Here is a 27,860-nt window from a genome sequence, read left to right as displayed (position 1 = left end):
CTTCCACAGTACCCCTCAAATCCACAAACACTACCACATAGGAACATGGCAACATGTACTTGGGGACACTGCCACCTGCAAATTACCCTCTGTTTCACACAGCATCCTAATTTGGGAATATATAGCTATTCCATCACAATTGTTGCATCAAAATCCTGGAATTCCTTAGGACAAAACATTGACTACCTCTGCTAAAATGACCACAGTGGCTCGAGAATATGATGATGAGCTGCCTTTGCAAGGACAATTATGGGAGGGACAATAAAATTTGGCCTTAGTGGTGACTTCCAATTTCCATAAATTAAAATAAAAACAACACAAAAATACTTATCCAATTTTATTAAACCAAATTCCAAAATATTTGAATAATTTTTGGGAGCAGTCATTACATTATTCTAGGCACAAACAGCAAAACCTCAGCAGATTAGACATCACTTAAGAATATGCTCTTTAAAAAAAATGCACAACAAACTCCAACCAAACCATAAAGGACCACAAATGCATTTATTGAATGGTACCATTTTTCACCTCTGTATGCATCATGTACTTCACTCAGTGCACATTAAGATTCCTGTGTATTCATGGTGTGCTGTCATGTTACTGTATTAAAGTAAACTATATTAAATTGTGGGACCCAAACATGTAGTTCTCCAACAGCACCAGTGTTACACAAGAGGTTATGGTTCTCTGCATAAACACACTAACATCAATACAAAGACATTCTTTGAGAAACCTTAGCCAACACCTGGGTTGTATAATTTACTTTGCTTACAGGTTTTGAATTCACTTTTTAATGCATGGAGAGTTATTTTGACCCTTTATCACTGCCACTCCCTTTAACATGTATAAATATTTATATTTAAGAAATGCCTTTGTTATAATTATTTTGTTATGATCATACTTGACCAACTGCTTTCTTACTGATAACATCATTAGAAATGCTTAAAAACCATGGGGTTCTAGGATAATGTTATAATTTACAGTTTGATAATGGGGCAAGAACTGAAAGTGAGAACCACAAGTGTAAGCGAGAGAGATGTGGTCTTTTGAGATAAGGGTTTGGGCAGAACAGGTTGGTGATGTCACTTAAGAGCAATCTTGACATGCAGTAAAGAAATTATCTTTTGACTATATATCCTACTGAAAATACAGAAATCATAACATCAGATCCATAACCCTCCACCAAGTGGTAGCCATAAAATATCCAAGATAGTGAATGCAATTATGAATGTTGAAAATAAAGGCTGTGCCATTATATACTTCTGAAACAAGGGGCAATTTTGTCAGATTTTATATTTTGTCAAATATTAGGTTGCATTCTGAGAAATTGACAAATTTCCATTGATAAAAGCCACATCAATTTACTGAAGAAAATAATTTCCTGCTGTATCTCCAGCTTACACAGGAAATCTTTTTATTAATTTTCACAGTTCTGGTACTCCATTCTGCCAGATTATTCATGTCCCTCTGTATTAGAACCCCCAGTGGCTCAGAGGCCTCATCTGCAGTACATCAGCTGGAAGATCTCATTAAATTTTGGATTTGACATTTATCCATCTCCTCTTACTAACTAGTAAAACATAGAAAATGACGTAATCCTAGGGTTAAATGACCAGAATATACCCAAGCAGTATCCAATATGACACAAGGCAAGAACAAATAGACATAAAATACCTTCCCATCATCATGCAACACGGCTGTGCTGGAAAAAGAACCAGGGTCATTTTAGGAAAGCAGGCGTGGAGACTTCATCATGGCATGCAGCATGCTGTGCAAGCTGCCCATCTGAAGACAGTGGCCAGTGCTGGAGAAAGAACTGCATGGAGACCTGGGGGGCCACGAGACTGAGCCTGAAGAGCAGCAGGAGTAAGAGGGCTTTCAGGGAGATATCCCTGTTCAGTATCCATAGCTTTTATCTCCTAAGTGAGCACAGGAAGGAGGCATTGACTAGATGTGATACAGGATACTATTTCATATCGAAGACTTTTTGAAATGTTATCCGCCCTGAAAAAAAAACAAGGCATCCTCTCCACAGTCCAGTAATAGTGTTAATCACAGTGAAGTGCAGATAACTTAATAATCCCAGCACCAGATGCACTGGGACCAAACCTAAAAGGAATATAATGCACCATTAAACCAAAATGTTGTTCATTCTTTAATGTTCTACTTTTGTTATCCTCAGGTACAATTCCAGAGATGGCAGAGGCACTCCTCTCATCACTCATGGAGCAATTCTTCAAATAAGGTTGCTGGACAACTTTACAGAGCTACGGTGACCCCATATCTTTCAGTTTTTCCTTAAGTCAAACGTGCAAACCAAATATAGTTACTTTAGTTGAGCTCAGCTAATTAAGCCCAAACTGCAAAATTTCTTGGTCTTCGTGGCATCCATCAAGCACCATTGTCAATTTTGTCAGTCACCATGGATATTAACTTTATGGAAAGAAAACTACAGAAACCAAGCACATTGCCATAAACATTTCCTCTGTACTGCAATAAGATTCTGTACTGATCACATGCCATATAGATACTCCATTTCTTTTTCTGCTTTTTTTGAAAAGATTAAAAAATTATTACTAACAACATGTCGACATTACATCCATCTCTTCTCTAGAAGGTGGCAATTTCTCCTTGGAGTATTACTGATATTTATTATTCTGCTGAACTGGTCATTCATCATGTGTTAGGCAATGAGCATTGGTAAACTATCCTACTACTCTATAGCTCAATACAACCAAGCCTAGTCTAACTTTTTGTTCAATACCCTCACATAATTGAGCTAGTGCCACTGATCCAGAGCAGCAACTTCAGCCAATTTTCCCCTTTCTAGGGTTACAAGAGGACATTGCAGTGAAGAGTTCATTTATGAGAAAAGGGCTCGTTTCTTAGTTCTGCTTTCCCTATGGAGTGATTACAATTGAAAAAATTTCACACAAGTTATAAATCTTGCTTCATTGGAAGGGTTTTGCTAGAACTCAGCAAGTTCTGGTTAACCCATTAGCCTGCTGCAGTTGAACAACCATATTAATATTTGAAAAAAAATCTATCTGGAGAGCAGTTCATCAGCAATACAGGGAGAAATTACTGTACCATGGTGGAAGATTATACATGATGTACAGTGAAACAAACAATCTCAACAGGCTGAAGGGGCAGACTGCTTTTCTTGATCTACTCTCAGCCCTTTGCTCAGAAGAAAGGCTTCTTGTTTTGGCTCCCGACCCAAAAAACACTTTAGCATGTCCTCAGCATCCAGTGAACCACCCGGTTTAAGAATAGAATTTCGATAATCTACTCCAACCTACAGGCGAGAAGCACAAAATGAGATTAGGAGGCTCTTTTATAACTGAACAGGATGTAATGTCATTAAGTATTGTTTTATTATATAACTGTCAGTTAGGAATGTTTACAACTAGAATACATAACAATGGAAAACCAGAGCTTGGCTATAATTACATTATATCAGGGGAATGATAGTTGAACTGTGGGACATGCAACCAGCAAGTCCCCCATATTGTGCAGCTGATAATGAGCTACACTCAGGCTGCCAGCAAACCTCTCTGAACATAAGATGGCTGAGGCTTATGGGAAAACTGGACAAATACACGAGGGGCAAAGAAAAGTAGGAAATGTTGATGGGATCAAAAGGAAGTAGTGTGCAAGAAGAGCAATTCACAGCATAAACACCAACTCAGATCTAAATGGTGTGAATGGCCCACTTGTGCTATTAGGAATATGAAAATTGGAAAATATTTCCTCATAATGAAGTACTTGCAAATCCAATAAATCATTTTCAAACTTGGTTTGACATCCTAGTGAAGTTATATTTCACAGGATGCCATAGCCAAAAAGGTATGAAGCAGCCTCTTGGAGGGGCCTTTCTTATTAGTGGGTTTAATTGTGTTGAACACAATAATGTAATCCTCATGTTACCATGTACAAAAATGATCTGCATTGTTGCAGATAACTGCACCCAGCAGCAAGCTGGATAATGATTTAGAAAACCATCCAGCAAAGCAAAAATGACAGCAATTTTTAAATATTGTTCCAGAAAACATTCAAAAGATTCGCAAATGTCACTGTGAGTTTAAACAGAGACAGACAAGAAAGATGTAAAATGAAGTTGTTTTGAAAGTGTGAATAGAGAAATAATCTGGCTGGTGAGTCAGTGACAAGAATCATCAGGTTGAAGTTTCCACAGAGAGAGGAGAAAGACAAGGAGATATTTTCACATGAAAGGTTTAAGGAGTATAGAATACTTTGACTCGAAGTCTTTTAAGAGAATACTGGATAAATATTTTAAGTAGAGAAAAGTACATGGTTTTGGGGAGAAAAAATGTAGGATTATTGGTTTTGGATTACTCCAGTAAAGAGAAAGATCTGATGGGCCAAAATTGCCCTTCTGGAACATACACTCATCTGGGACAATGCAGTCAAGGTTAGGGAGGAAAAATGCTCCTAGTGACCATCTAATAACCCATCTTGTAAAATGACTTAAGTCTGGTTACATTTCAGATGTCAGTTTTTTCCCCTCCTAAACAGAACTTGAAAGAATCTGTACCTTTGAGCTCATGATGCCTTCTTGTCGAAATCGGGTGTAGAACATGTCCATTGAGTATACCTCACTCCAGAGATAACCGTAATACTGGGCATCGTATCCCCCAGCTAAGTGTCCAAATGTGGCTGGCATATTAGTTCCTGAAAAATAAGTATTATTTCTCCAAGTCAGTATATTTTACATATAATGTTATTTCTATTTATTAGATTTTTATAGGTGAAATCTAGTCAAATTTGTTAGGGTAGCTTGATTACACACAAGTCATTAACCATGTGCAGCACTATATATTAATATCAATAAGCAAGTGGCAGCCAGTGTTGAAATCATTTCAACAAGTAGGATCCTAGACATGATGCTGTCTACTGAGGTGATGTATCACAGACAATCCAGCAGCAGGGATGGTACAGTTCATGGATGGCTATTTCATGATGAGGAGAACACATTCATCATTTGTATCAATGGCAGAAAAAGGCATTTTTCTTTTCAGCTACCTGGTGATACTGGAACTCCCAGTATCTCTTTACATAGTCTGGCATACTCTTCCTTGGCATCAATATCTGCATTCGAGCTCATGTGCAGTGACTGATCAACCTTTGCCAAAACTATTTGTCTTAAATTAAAGAGACCTGTGTAAGAAGAAAGAAAGAGAGAAATTTATTGGCAGTTGTCCTTTTTAGTTTCCTTCCCAGGCTAAGCACCATTATTATCTGAAGAGCAAGTAATGACACAGATCCCAGACTTTGCTAATGCCTTTCTGGACATGTCACTAATGGGTGGGTACAAATTCTGCTGATACTTTCCACATGGGTGCAGAGAAAAACAGCCAAATAAGGACCTTTCCACAGCATCAGAAATAAATATAAAATGCTCAGATGCTGACAATTAAATCCAAAACAGTATAAAAATGCCTTACCCACTGAGCTCCCCCAGCATTTTGTTTTTTGCTAAAAATGTTGTCATTCTACTGGGATGGGCACTCAGAGTTGGACAATGTCAGAGTCACAGAAATGTCAAATACATAATCTATTCAGTACAGATCTCAGTTCTTGTCAAAGACTTCGCAAAATTGGGTGTAGAATATGTGCATTGAATAGACTTCATTCCAGAGTAAACTGCAATTCCCAGCATCATATCCCCCAGCTAGGTGCATTTACAAGATCACAAGACAAAGGAGCAGAAATAGGCCATTCGGCCATCGAGTCTGCTCCACTACCTCACCATGAGCTGAACTATTCTTATCTAGCCCCAATTCCCAGCCTTTTCCCCATATCCCGGCCTTTTCCCCATATCCCTTGATACCTTGACTAATTAGATACCTATCAATCTCCTCCTTAAACACCCCCAATGATTGGGCTTTCACAGCTGTATGTGGCAACGAATTCCATAAATCCACGACCCTCTGGCTAAAGAAATTTCTTCTCATTTCTGTACTAAATGGGTTCCCTCTAATTCTAAGACTGTGCCCTCTAGTCCTGGACTCATCCACCAAGGGAAACAACTTAGCCACACCTACTTTGTCCAGTCTTTTCAACGTTTGAAATGTTTCTATGAGGTCCCTCTCATTCTTCTGTACTCCAATGAGTACAGTCCAAGAGCCAACAATCGCTCATCGTATGTAAGCCCTTTCATTCCGGGAATCATCCTCGTAAATCTTCTCTGAACCCTCTCCAACATCAGTACATCCTTCCTAAGGGGCCCAAAACTGCACACAGTATTCCAAATGAGGCCTCACCACTGCCCCATAAAGCCTCATCAACACATCCTTATTTTTATACCTCTCGAAATGAATGCCAACATAGCATTCGCTTTTCTTACCGGCGATCCAACCTGGTGGTTATCTAGGATATCCTGCACGAGTACCCCTAAGTCCCTTTGCACTTCCGTACTTTGAATTTTCTCCCCATCTAGATAATAATCTGCCCGTTTATTTCTTCTTCCAAAGTGTACTACCGCACATTTCTCAACATTGAATCTCATCTGCCATTTCTTTGCCCATGCTCCTGAACTAAGACTCTCTGTAACCTACCTGTTTCTTCAATCCTCCCTACTCCTCCACCTATCTTTGTGTCATCTGCAAACTTAGCCACAAAACCATTTACCCCATAATCTAAATCATCGATATACAGTGTAAAAAGAAGTGGCCCCAACACCAACCCTTGCTGAACACCACTGGTAACAAGCAGCCAACCAGAACAGGATCCCTTTATTCCCACCCTTTGCTTTCTGCCTATCAGCCAATGCTCCACCCATTCTAATATCCTTCCTGTAATTCCATGGGCTCTCATCTTATTAAGCAGCCCCTTGTGCGGCACCTTGTCGAAGGCCTTTTGAAAATCCAAATATACAACATCCACAGCCTCCCCCTTATCCACCCTACTTGATTTCCTCAAAAAACTCCAATAGGTTGGTCAGGCAGGATCTTCCCTTCATGAAACCATGCTGGCTTGGACCTATCTTGTCATGCACCTCTAGGTATTCCATAACCTCATCCTTGAGGATTGACTCCAATAACTTTCCAACCACCGATGTCAGACTAATAGGTCTGTAATTTTCCCTTATGCTGCCTCCCACCTTTCTTAAACAGCAGAACTACATTTGCGACCTTCTAGTCCTCCGGATCCATGCCAGAGTCCATTGATGCCTGGAAAATTATCACCAATGTCTCCACAATCTCTAAAGCCACTTCCTTCAGAACCCGAGGCGGGACTTCATCCGGTCCAGGAGACTTATCTGTTTATGGCAGATCCTCTCTAAGCTACTTCCTAGACTAACAGTTACTCTTTCTGACAATTAAAAGAGGATTAAAACTTAGTCTTATGTCTTTTTGAAAATTTCCCTTGCATCGCACTGCATGGCTTTTTTTGATAGGAGTGGGCCAGGGAATGTGCATGTCCCAGGATCCATAAAAATGTTATGTTTTGGCATTAGAGAAAACAGAATTTATTTCCTGAACACTGATGCTATTGTGCAATCAGCTACAGGAGTATACCACATTATTAATCCAAAGGCCCCATTTTGGTTCTTCCATCATTGGAATGCTTAGTCACAAAATGGAAGAGTAAACCCCATGTGAGCTCTTCACTTTTGCTCATTTGTTAATTTAATGTATGACTACATAGGTGTGAAACATGGTATTAATACCTACCAGTGTTAGCTAGCCTGGATTTAAGGAGCTTTTCCAGAAGATCTTGTGGAATCATGCTCCCGTCCTTGTAGTGCCTAGACATCCGGAGTAGGGGTTCCTTCTCCCAAACCCAGTTCTCCAACATCTGAGAGGGAGCCTCCACAAAATCTCGCTCAACATGTGTTCCACTGAACATCGCAAATTCAGCCTGTCATACAACAGTAAGATCACAATATGGTGAAATATAGGATTGGGCTGTTAACCATAATAAGAGCTACTTCTCCTGCTCCCACAGTGCTGATTAATAATAAGTTTTACATTTATCTGGTACTGTCTGGTACCTCAATAAAATTGTTAAACTTCCTGAGTCCACAACAATGGTCAGCAGGGTATTTTACCAGTGAAGGACATCATAGCCATGCAAGTTACAGGAGGAGACATTAGGCTGCAATCAACATAAGGTGGATTTCTTTACCCCTCCAGCTAAGAAGCACAGAGGCCAGTTGGAATGCTTTTTCTGTTAACCTGGATGAAATCAGGCAACACCACATCAAACTAAGCACCATGTGGCTCAGCTCCAGTGATGCAAGGGAGTTACCAACTAAGCAGTCAGGAACAACGTTTTATGAGATGAGAGACAGCTGAGATGCTGAAGTACTGGTGTACCACTTATGCTAGTTTTGAGAGTGTAAAAGTAATAATACTTTGCAGAATCAAGAGCAGCAGAGGGAATCACTTTTAAAGCACAATACTGGCAATGGCAACATTATGAAACTGACCACACAAAGTTTTAAAGGACACCTTCCTCCTGATTGTACAATTAGACAGTTTTCTGTCTCAATTTTCTCTTTATATGGACTATGGATGGTAGAGGACACCACCAATCAAATGCATGGGGTGGGGAGAAACTTGCTTCTCCCCTTCCCCCCCCCCTCCCCAAATCAAAAACTAAAAAAGAAAAACTTAAGGAAGATTTGGAGTATGAGACTTCTGCTGTGTGTATATAGTCTGATGATGTGAAAAAAGGAGACATGGTAGCAAAGAGGTTAGATTACTGGATTAGCAATCTAGGAGCCAATACTGATGGTCCAGATTCACAAATAGCTGAAACATACAGATATGTACTTAAAGATTCAGAATGATGGATAGACTGGTTAGGGCTGGGATGAGGAGAAATTTCATCACTCAGATGGTGAAACCTTTGAAATTCTTTGCCCTGAAGTCTTGATCATTTGATAATAGATTTCAGGACATTTAGGTAATCAAGGGATAACAGGATGATGCTGAGGTAAATGATCAGCCATGATCTTCATGAATTGTTGAACAGATCCAAAAGGATGAATGGCCTTCTCCTGCTCTTATGACAAATATAAAATCCCACCTCAGCAAGAGGGGATTTCAAATTCTGTTAATTAAATAAATTACACACATTTATTTTCTTCTAAACTGCTAATGACTTTATAAATCTAACTGGCTCCATGGCCTTTAAGAAGAAAATCTACTGTCCATACCCAGTTTAGTCAAAATACAACTCCAGATATTAACACAATTAGCTTTTAACTGCTCACTGAAATAGCTTAGCAGGCCACGAGGTTCAAAGGTGGGCATTAATGTTGACCTTGCCAGCAAAGTCCACATCTTCACATTTGAAAGAATTGATGAGATGGGTGGAGGGTTAGAAATCACAGATAGGCCACTGTTGTTCATATTTTCCTATGGCACCTAGCAAACAAGGTATGGGAGTAATGGTAGTATAATGCAAAAGCCAAACGCTGTGGATGCTTATAAATCTGAATTTAAAAAAAAATCAGAAAATGCTGTAAATTGTCAGGTCCAGCTGCATCTGTGAAGAGAGAAACTGAATACAGCTTTCAGGTTGAAGACCTTATGTCAGAACTGGCAACATCAGGATTCAGTAGTACAAAGATTATGTTATTTATCTAATTGCCATAAACCTAGAAAATTGAACTGAAAATTCAAATTCCACCATGGCATCAGAGGAATTCCAATTCAAATTTATCGGCTGCAACACAACACAGACAGATTTTCTAATGGAATGTAATACAGAGAAGTGCAAAGTATTTATCAGTCCAGATAAAGGGTTTTGACATCAACTGTCCATTTCCTTCCACAGACACTGCCTGACCCAGAGTTCATCCAGCAGTTTGTTTTGTGCTCCAGCTTCCAGCATCTGCAGTCTCGTCTCATGTGAAGTATGTATTTTTGAGGTGCAGGAGGGGCAACATAGACTTTATGGCAGTTCTAAAGAGCATGAAGTAAAGGAGGGACCCAAGCTTCTTTTGATGATGCCAGGACATACTGAGGAACTAGTTAGTGAAGTATATGGTATCTGGTGCTTCATAACTAGAATTATTGAGTAGAAATGAAAGGAAGTTGTTCTATATAAAACTCTGTTTAGGCCACAATTGGAGTATTAAGTCCCATTTTGGTCTCCAAACTTTAGGAAGGATATAAAGGACCCAAAGAGGGTGTAGAGACGAATAATTCCAGGGATGAGGAGTTTTAGTGACAGGGCCCAGTTAGAGAAACGATAGTTGTTCTCCTTTAAGCAATGAACGTTAATGGAAGATTAGATAAAGGTATACTGGATTATGATGGATTGAAATAAAGCAGACAAAAGATGTTCCCATTAGCTAATGCTAAAATTATAAGGGGAAGGATTTGTGCAAGACACTTTGAAGCGATATGAGGGGGGTTTTTTCACCCCTCCCCCCAAAAAAGAATAGTAATGATCTGGAACTTGTTGCCTGGAAGGTGATGGATACAAAGACAAAGAGTGAATTCAAGATTAAATTGGATAGGCACTACAAAGAAATAAACTTGCAGAGGCATAGGGATTGAGTGGGGAAATAGGACTAACTGGATTGCTCTCCAGAGAGCCTGCATGGACTAAATTGAATGAATTTTTTTTTTGGCAACAATCGCTCTTATGTATGAAAGCTATAGAATATTAACAAAATACCAATCTCAAGATCTGCCCAAATTTGGAATTATCTGGCCTTGTTTATAGCAAAGGCTGATAGCTAAAGAAGGGAGACAGAGATAATTTCTTCATTCGGTTTTTAAGAATAATAATTAAGTCATAGTGCAACAATATATAAAGATGTTCACATTCTATATTGTAATCCACTGCCTTAATTGGAAAGCTTATCTATGGTCACAGAGTACAAGTAGGTTCAGGCAACATGATCCAAAAAATCAAATAAACTGGCAATAAACATAGTCTAGCCCCACAATGAACCATAGCAAATTGGCTTTGGAACTGGAGGGCCACTATTACTGCAGCAGTAAGGACTGATGCCTTAAGGGCAGAGGAAACAGAGAAAATGCCTTTGATACTAATATGAACTACAGCAATAATGCCACTGGTGGAAGCAAGAAATCTCACCTGGGAACAGATCTGATGCATTACATGACCAAACTCATGGAAGTAGGTCTCAACCTCATCATGCTGAAGTAATGACGGAGCACTGGGAGTTGGCTTGGTGAAGTTTGCCACCATAGCAGCCACTGTGATTTGCCTTGTATTGTCTGGTAACAAGCAGCCTGGTTGAAGTCCAAAGCAGGCAGCATGTCCATATTTTCCTTCCCTGTAAAAACATACATAGTAGATTTAGCAAAAATATCTCCCGACAGTTACTGTTGCCAGTTATAATTAACTACAACAGTTACCCGAATGCCTCTAGTCATTTTCCCAAGGGACTTGAGCAGAATTTATGTCTAAGATTAAAAGTTGAATTTAGAGTGACTTGAGTCTTGAACAATTTTTAAATCACACCTTTTCCCTATTCAAGGAAATAGAGTTCTTCTCTCATTATTGGTCCTTAATGACTCCCAACTCTATTCTTTATCCTCCTCTGACTTATTGATACAATTCCATAGTTGTTAATGCTCTGATCTTTCAATTCTTCTTCCTCTTAAACTACATACACAACATTCTTCTTACAGCTCCATTCTGATGGAATCTAAATTATCCCATTTCTTACTGTTTCATTTAGACCCAAACTTATCATCTTTAAGAAAAAAAACAAGCTTAATCAAACCTAAACTTTGCAACCTTCACTCAGCACAGACCACAAACTTGAACCTTTCTAGTCTAATTGACCTGTTACAAAGTGGGAACCACACTTCACCTAGCTAAGTTTTATGATAATAACATTACTCGAATTTTGTTCATGCTTTTCTATACTTCGAACTAATATATTTGGAAATCACCTTGGATACAAATCTAAGTAGAATTGTCCCAGCAACTCTCCAGATGCTGTGTCTTTCACAGAGTACAACTTTACATCCTCATGCCATACAGGTTCTTTCTCAATGAGTTCGAAGGTCAATCCTAGCAGTTCCTGATAGATATCCAACAGGCCAGATGTTACCACTTCCATTGGAAAATATTCTTTCAGCAGGTTCTGATCCACAGAATACTTCAGCTCCTCCACCTGGTTCATGTAGTAACGTAGATCCCAGGCATTTATGATACCATCAAAATCCAGCTTTCGTTTTGCACATTCTTCCTTCTTCAGGTCTATGATAACTGCCCTTTCTTCTTCACCAAGTGGTTTTAGTTTCCGTGCTAGTTCATCTGAAATACGATATTGAAAAGATTTATATGTATTGATGCTGTCATCAGATTAACAGAAATGGCCTTTCCACGAGAACCCAAGTGTCATTTCTACTTTCCTGGTGAACCGCATGCTGTTCCAGCATTCGCAAGGAAGAAAATCTACTATCCCACCCATTCATGCCTACACACAACCCCGGAACCATCAATACAATTGACTCTTAATTGCCTCCTCAGTTCAAGGACAATTAGAGGTGAAAAAAATGCTGGTCTTAACAGGGGCAACCACACCTAATGAACAGATAATTTTAAAAAGCTCAGATTGATTGGTTGGTGTCGTTAGTGTGGATAGAATAAAAGAGGTTCAGAAGGTCCTTCTGGTGAACAAAAAATTAAAAGAAAAACAAATTGAAAATTTAAAGCATTTTATTAAGGAGTTCACACCTGATCCTTTAGGGACCATGGGATAGTCCAATTTAGCCAATTAACAATTGTCACAACCAAGATGGCAGTCAATAGAAACTGGACAGTAAGTAAATTCCCATGGCCTTCATGGTGCCTCTGACCCATTCCTACCAGGAAAATAGCCAAAATTGTATACATAATTTCTTTACTTGCCTTTTGCACAATAGCAATCAAGGTTTTAGGAAGATCACTCCATTTCAGGATTCAGAATTTGACACAATGCTGTCCCCAAGTGGTAAGAATTCTCGTAATTTCAACAGAGTAAGTCACTTTGTTTTCCATTTACAGCAATTCCACTGTATGAAACTGCAAAGTTATAACAAGTTCTATGTACAGTATCAGGCTCATAACATATAGAATCAAACTATGAGCATCTTCACCTGGTAGATTGTAGAGGCTTTCACCTCAACACCCAAGGATAATGTCAAACCTAAATCCTTGAAACAAAAGTACATTCCATTGACTCCCTGTACCCTATACTCTAATGACATTCATTACCGAGAAAGACAGTGACATTCTTGCTGTTCTTAGCCATGTTCATTTCTAGCACAAAATCCGCGTGGGTCTTAAAGTTCAGGAGACCAGATTTCTTTTTACGAAGCGCTACCAGTTCTTTAAGGATCTTCGTATTGTCCTAGATCAGTAAAAGAGAGCAAATTCCTTTTGTCTTTATATTAAAACACTAGGCAATACAAGTGAAAACACATTTTTCTGATATGCTCTGCCTTATACATCCTTGCTACGCCCAATCATACTTTGAAACTACTTAATGAATTTCTAGTTACCTGGTTGCTTCACCCATAATGGTACCAAGTCATGCTGGACAGAAATGTCCTATATTCCAATCACAATGGGACTCTCTATTGTGGGACAGGAAGATGGAGATAAGCAAGTCAGACTAGGCTCCTGTTGGATCACAATTCAGTGATTCTGGCTGGGAAGTGCAAGACACAATGTTTCAAATCATTGGCCAAAGGGTCTGTTCCTGCGCTGTACTGTTCTAAGTGCAGCTGCAATACACAAATGGATTGTATTCCAGAGGAAGTTTATGGGATAATTTAATGAAGGTGTTCAAAATAAGGAATAGAACTGGAGAGGAACAACTCTTTCCTCTAGAAGAGGATGCTGCCTTATAGCTCCAGGAACCAGAGTTCGATCCTTACCTCAGGTGCTGTCTGTGCAGAAGTTGCATGTTCTCCCCACGATTGCATTAGTTTCCTCTAGGTGTTTTGATTTCCTCCTATGTCCCAAAAACATGCTGATGGATTTATTTGGCTACTCTAAGTTATTCCTAGTATAAGTTAATGGCAGAAAGAATCACAGGGAATTCAATGGGCATGTGTAAGAGAGAACAAGTTACAGGGGTACTGGGAAATGGAACTGCTCCCTGGGAATTGGCATGGATCCAACAGACACAATGCCTTCCATCTACATTGATACAAGTATATATTTTGGGCCTTCAAGGTGAACAGTAAAAATTATCGAAGAAAGCAATCTTGCAAATGTTACACATCACTTAAAAATTTCAAAGGAAGGTAGGTTTAACTTGGAGAGTAAAGATACTAATGATAAAAGGTAATTATGGTATTTATATTGAAACAGAAGTACAGGCATTAATAAGAGATTTAACAGAAACTTCCTTAATTGGAAAGTGGCAAGACTGCATTGGCTGAAGCAAATGACATAGATATATTTAAAAGAAGGTAATTATGCACCAGAAGGAAATAATGAAAGGATAAGGTGAAGCAAATAAACACCAACACAGAACAGGTAAACTAGCCAGTTTCTGTGCTGTAAATTCTCTGTTTATAGAACAGAGGTCATCAAGTAAAGCCTAGCCTACCTCCATACAGCGGGAGTTGAAGGCTTGCTCCATCTTCTTCCTAGTTTCTGGGACATAACATTTCTTCATTATGGGAAAATAGTGTGGGTATTTTAGTGTCACCTTTAGCTTCCCATTTTCCATTTTCTCCAAGCTACTGATAAAGTCATCAGGGAGACCACCTGGAAGCACAATATAATACTATCAACATCAAGGCCCACAAATCACTTCAATACAAACACAATTATTCATATTACTTACTCAATAGTGTAACAAAAGATCAGACAATTGACTCAAAGGAGAAATTTAGGTTTGCCCTCTGGTGCAGCTGGTAAACTCATCCAGAAATAAGAAGTCTCTCATTCACTCCCTAATCTGCACGAAGCAATCTGAATTTAAATCGAACTGTTGATGGAAACTCCAATTGGCTTCAATATTCCAACAGTAAAACTGGCAAAAAATTACTATCCTGTCATCTCTGCTTTAAAACGTGGTCTGACAATGACAGAGGAGAACAAAATGTTCAGTTTCATTTCCATACATTGAAACAATCCAGGCATTCATAAAGCATAGTCACTTGGATAAGGTAGAGAGTACCCAGGACCCAAAGAAATATAACCCTCCTCCTTAAGAGGAGAAAATGAGCAAAATACAAGTGAAACAAGGTTAATATTCTGTAATATTTTCACTAGTTATGTCTGAATGAAAGCAATTTCAAATGATGAATTGAGAGTATCATAGAAAAGTATATATTAAAGATACTTATTAAATGGGCAAGAAAAATCCAGCTACATACTTTATTCTGAAAGTTGTTCTGTGGTGTATATACAAAGCAAACAAAGACTTACACTGAGACTACAGAGTATGAAAACAAAAGACTGCAGATGCTGAAATCTAAGAACAAAAAACAGAATGCTCGAAGAACTCAGTGGGTCAAACATCTGTGGAGGCAAAAGATGGCCCTCTTGAACTTTCAGTTGCATATCAGTTTAACTCTCCCTCCCGCTCCCACAATGGCCTGTCTGCCCTTGGCCTTTTCCATTACTACGGACAGGTCAAACACATACTGGAAGGACAGCATCTCATATTCCTCTTGGGTACCTTACTACTCAATGGCAAGGACGATTAATTTTCCAATTTGAGTAGCCCACACCTCTAGAGTTCTCCTCCCACACACACTCACCTGTTCACCTAGTTTTCTTCTCTATTTGTTCACCCCTCTCAACTCCCAGTACCAGCTACCCATAATCCCCTGCCATCTGGCTCCATCTATCACTGAATCAATGAAGAAGGAATCAGCCCTTCATCCCCCCTTCCCCACCCACCTACCTTCCCCCTCTCACCTGGACTTACCTGCCAGCCTGTGCACTCCTCCCCCAACTTTATTCTGGCTTCTGCCCTCTTCCTTTCCAGTCCTGATGAAGGGTCTCGATCCAAAATGTCGATTGTTTATTTTCCTCTATAGATGCTGCCTGAACTGCTGAGTTCCTGCAGCATTTTGTGTGTATTCTTCCAACATTCTGTTTTTTGAGACCACTGAGTAGATGCTTTTTTCTCACCACACTTCCAAAGGGACAATGATTGCTCGATCCGACAATGGATCGTAAATGAATAATTGAAATGTCATACTCATCTACTATTACTCTGCCTGAATATCATTTCAGTCTTTACAGTATCAAGATATATACCCCAGAGTTAAATTCACAGCCCTGAAGATTAATTACCTTAAGCTTGAAATCTTGCGCTCATTAGCTGTATAAATAAATATAGTTTCACTTGTCATATACAGGGATAAATTCCAATCCAATTTCCATCTACGAAGTAACATTTTTCTCACCGAGTTCATCCTGTGTAAACTCCAGGAACGTCGTATTCTCATTTAAGTTCTTGCAGAAGTCTATACATAAAGTGCTGATTCTCTTCTTGATAGCTTTGATCTCCTGAAGCACAAAATAAATGATGTTAAATCCTTTCACTAGTATTTCACAATTTACCAATATTTTAGGAATACAGTACATTTCCAGAATAACAATGTATTTAAAAAGAACATTAGATACTACAGGAAGATCCAGTGTCCTAACTAAACAGCTACTCACAAAGCTAAAAATAAACAGCTGAATTTCACTGGAGACCAAGCAGAAAAATCCAAGTAGTATGATACTCTGACAGTGGAACCAGAAGTTTCAAGATGCCACCTCTGTTCTATGCTCAGTTAATGATTAGCTGGTGTACCAGTTACTTCAGGCTACTTGGGTTAATTTTACACAATACTTCTGTCTGCTGCCATTATGAAGGATAGTTCTGCATACATTTTTTCAGTACATTTTAGTCTATTTGCTGAGTAAGTAGACCAAGCTTAATTTCCCATAGAAGTGTATTTTTTTTTAATTTGCAAATCCTGCAATTCACTGGCTGAGTCAGTAACATCAGTAAACACCCCATCCACAAATGGCCCAGGGCTGGTGGGAAGTTGTGCGAGAGTGTGTTACGGACTCAGTGAAAGTCCCTTTAAGATAGAGAGTGTGTGTGTGTATGGGTGTGTGGGGCGTGCTTACGTCAATAGAAGATAAAGGACGTAATGACGTTGTTGAAGAAGTTAGAAGAAGAAGAGAGAGAGAGAAGAAAGGGGAGAGAGAGAGAGAAGGGAGAGAGACACCAGCCTGCTAGTTTTCTCTATCAATGGATGAGAAACAATAACTGTGTCTACCAATGAAATCCATGTATGGAAGTTGGAAGTAATCCGGTGGAGTTCACTTTGTTGCTGACCTGTAGAAGGAAACAGGTATTTGTGTGTGGACGACCACAATTCGGATGCTTTTCGGGGTGAGGAAGTCACTATCGAGTAAACAATGGAGTGTCGTTTGGGTTCCATCGTGGAACATTTGGATTTCGTATTTACTCTCTCTATGTTTCTCTATGTCTACGTCTTATCTTAAGACAACGGTGGTTGTTGAAGAAGCCCTTGCTCATGTTTCACCTTATGGCTTGCGGAACTGAACTTTAAGAACCATTCCGGAACTGGGAGTTTTGGACTTTGTCACACACACACACAACGAGTTTAGTTTTGGGGTTAACGTTCGAGGTTTAACATTTTTGAATTGAACATACTAACATTTTTACTTTTATTTTACGTATTATCATAAGTAGTGATTAATAAAATAGTTTTTAACACTAAATCATGCTCAGTGTGTTTCTTTTGTTGCTGGTTCGTGACAAGTGAGAAGAGAGGAAAAATGCAGAGAGGAAGGAAAAAAAACTGGGAATTGGAAGGTGACTGATAGCAGGGAATGCCAGAGATTGACAGTTGACCAATCGAAGCACAGAGGAGTCAACTATTTTACCTTGAGGGGAGCACTCCAGCTCCTCCCAGCCACAAGGAATTGCAACCATCCAATTACCTGTTGGACCCATCATTATTTCAATTTCAAGTTTTTGCCTGGACAACACAGAGCAGTGGTCAACTTTATAATCAGGCACCTAAAAGCATTGCAGGAGCCTGATATACATATTAAATTGAGGCAAATCATCTCCCCAAGAATAGCAGCTGGTGCAAATCTTCTCCTGTTTTTAATTTTTAACCATTACCCCTCATACCCCACACAATGTGGCCACCTGGGGGGGTGGGGGGGGTGGAAATGTTAATATTAATTTCACTTTATTTTTTTTTTGAAAAGCATTCACATTTTGATTAAATAACTATCTCCAAGTGCCATAATTTACTGCTATTCACCTCTTGCTTATCTTTACACAAATGGAGTCCATTTCTTTTTCCTAATTTCAGCAGCCTTTCCATGTAGCGCCGAGCTTCTGGCCATAGTTCTTCAGCCTGACATTTATCCTGGGGAAAAGAAAACAAACCTCCAGAGTGACAAGAAACAAGGAATTATCTTAAATGTATTTATGTTTCAATTCAATGGAATCTAGAAAATATCCTCATACAGAAAAAGTGTCTTTTACACAAGCATAATTTCTAGTACTGTATATTGATTTGCTAGCTAGAACAGTGACAATTAGGAGACTTTATTCCAGAGTAACAATATTTTCCCCATCGGAGATAGCTGCAGGATAAAACATTTCACATCACATTCCCCAGCAAATCTTTTGTTTACATAATTAACATTGGCTTCACTTATGTTATTATATCGACAAATATTTACACAATCTTTCAGGAAAAATATGCAAGCTGAGGGTGGTACATATATGGAACAAGCTGCCAGAGGAAGTGGTTGAGGCAGGACCAATTACAACATTTAAGACATTTGGACAGGTATGTGTATAGAAAAGGTTTAGGGAGAAATGGGTCAAACACGAGCAAATGGGACTAGCTCGGGTGGGCATCTTGAGTCGGCATGGACAAGTTGGGCCAAAGGGCCTGTTTCTGTGCTGTATGACTCCATGACTGGGAGTGCCAATGGAATAAGGTAACAGACCAATTAATCTACTTTTGATCCTACTGAATGATGGGGAAGTAATAATCAAGACATCAGGAGAAATTTTGATTCAAGTAGTCACATTCATCTTTTTGTGTCAACATGAAGACTTCAGTTTAATATCATTGTTGAATGAAACCTCCAACAATGTAGCATTCCTTCAAATACAGCAATGAGATGCCAGCCTAGATTATGCCCTGTAATCCTGGTGTCAGTAAAACCCATAACTTTATGATGCAGAAGCAAATAAGGTAAAGTAATGATGTCAGATGAGTTCTCTACCTGAAGTATGCGTTCACACAGAGCTGTGAAGAATATGATAAGAATATCAGGAAACCAAGATGCTCATGATCTCAGAAAAAATGAGTTAGTCAATACCAATGCTCAAAACAAAAAAAATTCTCACCACCTGAATCAAAACAGGCTCGTTCAGGCTGAACAAAAGGAGATGTCTCCACTGTTGTCTTCACTTCTGTACCTCATTGATATCTAAGTAAGCTATTCATCAGTGGACTATCTCTCAACAGAACACATTGCAGCAAAATGCTTGGGCTATCATCAGCAGCAATGTCCCTTTGCTCCTGTCAGCAGCAGGGTTCCTTAGCCCATTGAGCTGGAATCAACTGAAGAAATGCAAATGCAAAAGTCTAATGGTGCTCTGAACATACTTTTGAAACTAGTTGTAGAACTATCAAAAAAGGAATCTTGCAAAATAAAAGTGGCCTAAAAATGTTCTTCATGTCACACCAGCACCCCTACACTTAACTCAACCAGTATCAATTCTCACCTGAAGAGCCACTATCCTCTGGTAAACATCTTCTCTCATGCTCATCTCCACATCAAATTCGGACAACCGTTTGTCTGCCTCAGTGCTAGCAGCCCGAACTTCTTTGCAAGGAGCAACATGCTGTGGGAAGTCTAGAATATTCCGCTGAACTGAAATATTAAACAATTTCTTAGTATTAGATCCAAAGCATTCAACTGACCAATCTTCCATTATACCAGACAGATATTAAGAGAAAATCCAGTGTAATGCACATGGTGTAGTTCATTGGGAAGGACATTCTTACTGCTCCCATTTTGAAATTTCCACTTGTCACTTCAAGATTCAACTATTCACTATGGAATAAAAGGACATTGGCTTGTGGACAGTATGAAAGTCTTGCAATATAACTTGATGTCTTCCTCACCTGACATCCACAAGCATACACCTTCCCACTTTATTTACTGGATAGCAACTAGGATAGAAATTCCAAGAAATGAAATCATTACAATGTGTTTTTGTTTTCAATGCTTTGAAATTCACAATAGAGTTGATATTTCTGGCCCAACCATTGCATTGCCCACTTCTTGAAGTGGGCATCACAGGCAAGACCAGCATTTATTGCCATCCCCTAATTACCAATTAACCTAACAAACAGCACGTCTTTTAGGATGTGGGAGGAAACCAGAGTACCCAGGAGAAACCCACACATTCACAGAGAGAACATGCAAACTCCACATAAACAGCACCGAAGGTCAGAACCGAACCAAAGTCACTGGAGCCATGAGGTATTGAACTACCCACAGCACCAATATGCCACTCTTGAGGCCTAACACTTATGTGGTGCAAATGTTATTTGCCTCTTACCGCCCCATACTTGAATATTGTCTGAGTACTGCTGCATGCAAGCATGGAGTCCTTCATTAAATGAGGAATTAAACACCATGCAATCATTAGGAATCAACACCAATTCTCATGGAAAATCTATGTTATAAATTGTTGAAATGTGACTTTTTTTTAAAAAATGTGACATAGTGCAAACTCAGTCATAATACACACACTATATTCAGGTGATTGAACAGTTCATAACTTTGATGTGCGACTTCTGGGTTCTACTATATAATGTGAAAATTGACACAACCTCAGATCTATTTGTCCAACAAAGCCACAGAGAAACAAAGGTAAAATCTCCTGTCAGCAGCTATCCCCACACAAAACAGTTGAACGTTTGGCCTATTGCTTACATCTGCTTACAAAGGTTTTTCCACAATACGAACCATTCTGAACAGTGCTTTCTAGATATAACATCAATTAATTTGATGGGGTCACCACTGAAATTTCTCTGTGCTATTGACAGTACAGATCAAAAGTGTGGCACTTGTCCCTATTCGGTACAAATAATTTTGTTTTAGATACTAATAATGGAGTTTTCTCATTCACAATGTGTGCACATTAGTCTGCAATTAGAATATTATAGATACAAACTGAAATAAAGGGGATTTATTGCAATGAGCTGGCACCTGGGACACTGAATGAAAACACCAATTTGTAAAAGTGGTGTCACAGTAGCCAAAGATTGGATATATTTAGCAGACATCTTTTCCCCTTTCTGTGATACTTGCTGACATTTGATTCCATGCACATTGGCTAGATTATGGCCTTCAGGCTTAGATACGAGTCACAACAATAAACTGCCAACATGAAAGATGTCACTTATGCACAGATGCACTGACAAATGAGGCACAGGTGACTGTGAATTCAGTAGTGCGTAATAAATATAGCACTCCCACATTGCTGTTTCTAAAGTATTCCCTGAAGAGCTTGCTGAACTGCTATTTCCATCTCTATGTGCAAGCACAGTCCAACAGCTCACAAGTTAAAATCATAGTGAATTTTTAAGATCATCTTCCTGGTTAAAAATGTAAACTAATTCAATTTTGCAAGGAGCATGATATAACATGGCACAAATGAAAAGCCACTATTGCACAATGTGCAATTTCACCCATCACTCAAGAAATCATTTACAATAGTTAATTTCCTCTCCAGATTTTACTCTTTTCTATCTGAAGAGGTAAAATACGTACCTAGTAGTTACCATGTCCCAAGTCTAAACTGCAAGTGCTGGCAAGCTATTCTGCCACAGGGGTTCATATTGTAATGATCAATTCTGTCTGTATCAGAGGGCCATTTTTCAGTGGACATCTCTTGTATGACTAGGAGTCTGAAATTTTCTTCCCCCTTTCTATTCCAGAGGACATGGAGGCCAACATCAAAACAAGAGAGAGGGATAAGGAATAAGCTGACCACCGTAAAATGAGTGCTGGCAAAACTTCCAGAACCCATAAACTAGCAAAATCCATTTACAACATGGAAAAGAATAGATAACTAAATAACCATCGCTGATATGCAAAATGCAAATTTTGCCCAACATATTTTATTGAGCTCATCAATTAAGTAATGAAGGCATTTAAATCAATATTGCACAGTGATTTTGAAATGAAATTTAATAATGTACCATAGTAGTCTTTTTGACAAAATTGAAATCCATGGGATGAAAGGAGCAGTGGTAGCATGAATACTAAATTTTCTACGAAAGCAAAAACTATTGGCAAACAGTTGTTTTTCTAGACTGGAGAAAAGTATAATTACCTGAAATGTTAATCCCTCAGCTCTAGTTACCTGTACTTAGATACAAGAGGCACAACTTCAAAACTTGGAAATGGAATACACAGTATATTAGACATCAGGATGGTAGATGGACTGGTGAAATAGCAGTTGGCAAATAAAAGTTAATGGAAAAATATGAAATGATATGTTTTGTAAAAAAATGTTAAAGGACAGATATTATTAGAAATCAGTGCAGTTTTAAATATATGTACAAACAGAAACCATATACACAAACCTTTGAAGATGATCAATAGGTTAATGAGGCTGCTAAATAGCAATACAAGATCCTGTATTTGTAAACCAAAGGTATACAAAAACTAAACCATTATAATTTAGTGCTTTATCTTAGCTGGAGTTTAATGTTCAGGTCTCCATTCTACACTTTATGAAAACTGAAGATTTCAGAGAAGATCCACATCAGATAGTAATCCATTATTAGTTCAGCAGAGAAACTTGAATAGATCTATTTCAAGATTAAACTTAATAGTTGTGCTCCAAAATTTGTAAACATTTTGATACAGTAGACAAGGAAAACGTGTTTCCTGTTGATATAAATTGCTGGAGACCTCAGATTTAAAATCATTGATAAAACAAAAACAAAACTGAAAAGTAGGCATTGGATTAGGAGGTAGCTTTCAATGCTACATTGTTATGATTTGGAATTCAATACCTGAAAGGATGATGAAAGCATTTTCAATAGTAATTTACAAAGGATTTTGCATGCATACTTGAAAAGAAAAAAGAATAGTGACGTGGGAAAAGAGGTGATTGGGAATAAATTGAAATGCTATATCAAAGAGTTGGTACCAACTAAAACTGGTTCCTTCTGTGCTGTGTGACACAATGGAATGTAAGACTCCAACTAGTGTCAAAGTGAATTCAGTTAATTCAACAGGAGAGTTTTCTTTTTCTTTAACAGTGCAATCTGATATCATTTTATGAGGCATATCAGTCACGGTTGACACAATGGATAATACTCCATTTGTTTGAGTTTCTTTTCCAAGCCAAGATAAAAGTTGCAGATAAAACAACCAAATTAGCAATGCTTTCCTAATTTTGAACCAGCTTCTGAATCCAGCCTAATTGACCTAAAATTCTAAAAAGAGTTCTTGGAGATGCTTCTACTACTGAAGGGCATACTTTGATGCTCATGGTGGTTTTGACACAATAATGAAATCCAAGCCATCAGCATCTTTAAATTTTAAGTTTCTAACACTAGTCCAGAGTTTGCATTGGCTCTTCAACTAGACAATCTAAAAATAATCTAATTAGCCATCTCTCTCTCCCCCCAACAGCTCTATGTCTTCCTCAGTTTCAATTATTCAGAGCCTTGAAGGAGGGCATTCAGCCCATCAACTCTAAATAGCTCTATCCAATGAAGAAGATATCCATTTATATAGCATTTTACATGACCTCAGGTATTCCCAAACTCCATTAACAGCTTGGTAGATATTTTTTGAAATGCAGTCATTGTTGAAAGTAGGTTAAAAAAAAACACAGCAAGCTCCCACAAAGAGCAATATGATAAGAAACAGAAGCTGGCCATTTTATTTTCTGTGGTTGGTCTTCCATTCATCAACATCAAACTTCAAAAAACAACCTTCTGGAGGAAGGCAGCATCTGTGGATGCAGAGGGATGGTCACCGTTTTGAGTTGAAACCCTGCATCAGGATTGAATTCAAGCACCCGCAGTCTCGCGTCTCCATCATACTTCAAAGCCTGAATTTGCAAAACTTTGATAATGGGATAAATACGTGTTACCACACAAGAGACCAGCAATCCCATCATCTTGATTCCGGTGATGTTGCAAAATTAATGGACGAGTCAATTCATTAAATCCCAGGACGTTGCAATCCCCGAACCCTTCGCCTCCCCAAGACCCCATTCATCAATGCCCCCCTCACCCGTGTATTCCACCTCGATGTCGGCCAGCTCCTTCAGCGTGTTGTCGTAGGTCACCTCGGCCAGGTCGAGCGAGCCAACGCGATCGTACACCCGCCTTGTCCTGCACATCAGGGCCTGGGCCTCCTCCTCGATTTGCTGTTTGCCCAGGTTCCAGCGCAGGCGGTTCGGGCCTGCGGGCTCTCCTGTCCCGCCGCCATTGATCAGCAATTTGCCGGTGGGAGACATGCCGCTTTTATATTTTATTTAAATATAATCAAATATATATTGACACCACGATGGATTTGCAGTAACCTCTAGCACCAATACTTCACACTCAAATCACCAACACGCTGACAATTCAAACGTGGATTCCCTTCAACCGTCGGATGCCAAGTCCCGCCCCTGCCTCATCCTCATTGGTTCACTTTCCCATATCTATGCGTCAATCAATCATTGCCCAGCGGACACTAACAACGATAACAAGAATAAACATTTCAGGTCACAACGTCATACAGCACGGAAACAGGCCCTTCAGCCTAACTAGTCCATGCCAACCAAGATTCCCATCTGGCCCATATCTCTGTAAATATTTCCTATCCACGTACCTGTCCAAGTGCCCTTTAAATGTTGTTACTGTACCTTCCTCAACCGCTTCCTCTGGCATTCCACATACTGACCACCCTCTGGATGAAGAAGTTGCCCCTCAATCAATGATCTTTCATCAGGAATGGAAAAGCTTGAGGTGCTGTTCATAGGCTTCGTTTGGAGGAGGTCATAGACAGAGTTCAGAGGGGGAGTGGGATGAGAATTAAAGTGACAGGCAACTGGAAGATCAGGGTTCCCCTTGCCCACTGAATTCCGCAATCACCCAACCTGCGCTTGGATTCCTTGTCGTAAAGCAGGCCAATTCAGCATTGAATACAGTTCACTAAATTTGATGAATTGCAAGTAAGAGGGAAATTGTCAGCTGAAATGAAAGAATTGAAGAATCATAAAGGGAAGAGTCTTTGCAATGCTTAAAGGGAAAATGTGTCTTATTGACCATGATAGAAATTATGGAGGATAATCTGCTGAATGTGAAGGCTGGTGGAGTAGAAGGCGAGGACAAGGGGAATCTTCTCCTTTCCCTGAGTGGAAGGAAAGGGGATGAGAGCAGAACTTTGGGAAATGGACCAGGACCCAAGTGCAAGTGAATCACTCTTTCACCTGGAAGGACACTTTGGGTCCCTGGTCTAATTTTTTGTTGGAAAGGCTCATCATCCTGTATTATCAACTCTTTTTTTTAAAAAAAGTTTTAAAAACACGATGTGAAACTTTAGTAGAGAAAAACTACTTCCTCTAATGACTGGTTCAGTAACCAGAAAGCTACAAGTTAAAATCTATGGCTAAAGTTTCAGAAAGGAGATGAGGAGAAATTTTCTCTTGTACTTGATGCCACTGGGAACACTAACCAGATCATGGAAACTGATTCCAATAACAATTTAGAAAGGAAGTTTGACAACTATGTAAGAATTAGGAACTCAGAGTTATGAACTAAAGATAGGTATGTATGGCTGAACATGACTGCTTTCTCAAAGAGCCTGCCATAAACACAATGGAACAAATGGCTTCCTTCAGTGCTGCAAGTTTCTTTCATTCAAAACCATAGGTATTTTCTTTTTAAAGAGACAAAATAATGTGTAAAATTATGACAAAGTTAACAAGAACATTTCAAATTCTGATTTTGTTTCTTCCTAGTTACCATAGGGTTTTGGTCTAATGAAGATCATTTTGCAAAGCAAAATAGTACAGATGCTGGAAACCTAAAATATAAAGTCCAAATCTTCCTACTGTTCTACAAGGTGATATCAGAACAGAGAGATTAAACCTACTTGGAAGGATTGAGCAGGGTGTGGTGCTTTTTTTTCCAACAGAGAAAAGGTTGAGGGATGATTGGTTAGAGGTTTCCTATATTTAGGAAAGGGTTGACATAGTAGGTGGAGCAGGACAGATCAGAATCCATAAATATATGACAGCAACCAGCAAATTCAGGAGAAACTTTTTTTATCTCAAGTGAATCATAGTTAATATACATACAGGAGATCATACAGCCCATCACATTTATGCTGACTGAAAAAGAACTTAGTTAAAAAAAAATTTGGTCGTGGAACGTTGATGTCACCGATCACACCAGCATTTATTGTCTGTCCCCGATTGCCCATGAACTGAGGAGAGAGTTAAGGTTCAACCACATTGGTTTGTCTGCAGGCGCATCCAAGCCAGGCAAGGCTAGGAGATCTCTTTCCCTGAAGGGTATCAGCCTTATTCTAGCTTTCTGCACTGGACCCAGAGCCCTGCAGTTCACATTCTTCAAGGTCATTTTTCAAGTATTTTTGTTTGGTGTTTCTGCTTCTGTCACTGTTTCAGGCCATGGGGAAAAGACACTTACCACAAAGGTGAAAATCCTTTCTTCATCTCCTCTCTACTCCCTCTATTAATTACTTCAAACCTATACCCTCCATTTCTGTTCCCTCTATGAAGGAAAATAGATCCTTCCTAGTTACTCTATATTAACCCCTCAATTTTTTTCATTTTTACACATCTCAATTGATTCTCCCTCTGACCTCATCTGTTCCAAAGAAAACTCCCACAACCTATCCAATCTTTTATCATTGGCTAGTTTTCCTAGTCCTTGCAACATTCTTGGAAGTCTCCTTTGCATCCTTTCCAGTTCAAATCATATCTCTTCTTTGAAATGTTGGCCAGAATTGCAGGTGGAACTTGCACTATGCCTCTGCACTCTTATATTCTATGCCTTGTCAATTAAAGGAAAACACTTGTATTCCTTTTAAACTAACTGATTAACCAGTCTGCTGCCTTTAAGCTTCTGTGGATTTATAGTCCAGGGTCCCTCTGCTCCTCCACATCTCTCAATATCTTTCCATTTATTATTTATACTTTTGCTTTTATCCAAATTTGTTACCTCACCCATCTCCATATCCTTTCATTCCAACTGACCTGACTATTTATGTACTCCTGCAATCTAAAGGTTTTCTCCATATTGTGAACTACAGGGCCAATTTTTATATCATTTTCAAAGCTCTTTATCACATCACCTATGTTTACATCTAACATTAATGCATACTAAAAAAAAGCAAGCAATCAAGTACTGAACTTTGTAGAATCCCATGGGTAACAATCTTTCAGTTGTTAAAAACAGCTGTCAACCCTTTGTTTCCTGCACTAAGCCAATTTTGTCATTCAGAGTGGTTAGAATGTGTATTCACGATATTACAATCAGTTGAGACAAGAGATGCATTTATGCAGAAACAAGATGAAGGTTGAAGAAATACAAAGGCATGTTGATAGCTGAATTAGGGTGGAAAATATCTCAAAAGCACGCTGGACCTGTTGTGCTGAAACACCTGTTTTTGTGTTGCAGGTTCTTTGTTATCTGCTATGTCAATTTGACAAAGCATAATTTATTAACCACAACAAAATAAAGGCATATCTAAAATATTACATAACAAGCTTTACTAGTCAACATTTAACTATTCAATTAATATAGTCGATTAAATTACAAACTTAG

At 38.9% G+C, this 27,860-nt stretch overlaps 1 protein-coding gene across 1 annotated transcript; it reads right to left on the bottom strand.

Moving 5' to 3' along the window:
• Window positions 1-325: 325 nt before the first annotated feature.
• On the bottom strand, window positions 326-24,701 carry LOC127582618 (thimet oligopeptidase-like). Its single transcript, XM_052038061.1, has 12 exons — window positions 24,313-24,701; window positions 19,766-19,914; window positions 18,279-18,386; window positions 16,386-16,488; window positions 14,570-14,730; window positions 13,225-13,360; window positions 11,916-12,282; window positions 11,089-11,290; window positions 7,701-7,887; window positions 5,047-5,181; window positions 4,559-4,695; window positions 326-3,298 (listed from the first exon to the last, which is right to left on the bottom strand). The coding sequence occupies exons 1-12, from the start codon at window positions 24,536-24,538 to the stop codon at window positions 3,134-3,136; spliced, it is 2,076 nt and encodes a 691-aa protein (XP_051894021.1). The 5' UTR covers window positions 24,539-24,701; the 3' UTR covers window positions 326-3,133.
• Window positions 24,702-27,860: the final 3,159 nt, after the last annotated feature.

This window comes from Pristis pectinata, chromosome 24 (assembly GCF_009764475.1).
Source record: "Pristis pectinata isolate sPriPec2 chromosome 24, sPriPec2.1.pri, whole genome shotgun sequence".
NCBI lineage: Eukaryota > Metazoa > Chordata > Chondrichthyes > Rhinopristiformes > Pristidae > Pristis > Pristis pectinata.
The sequence above is the reverse complement of the archived record's forward strand: the minus strand, read 5'-3'. Positions and strand labels throughout refer to the sequence as shown.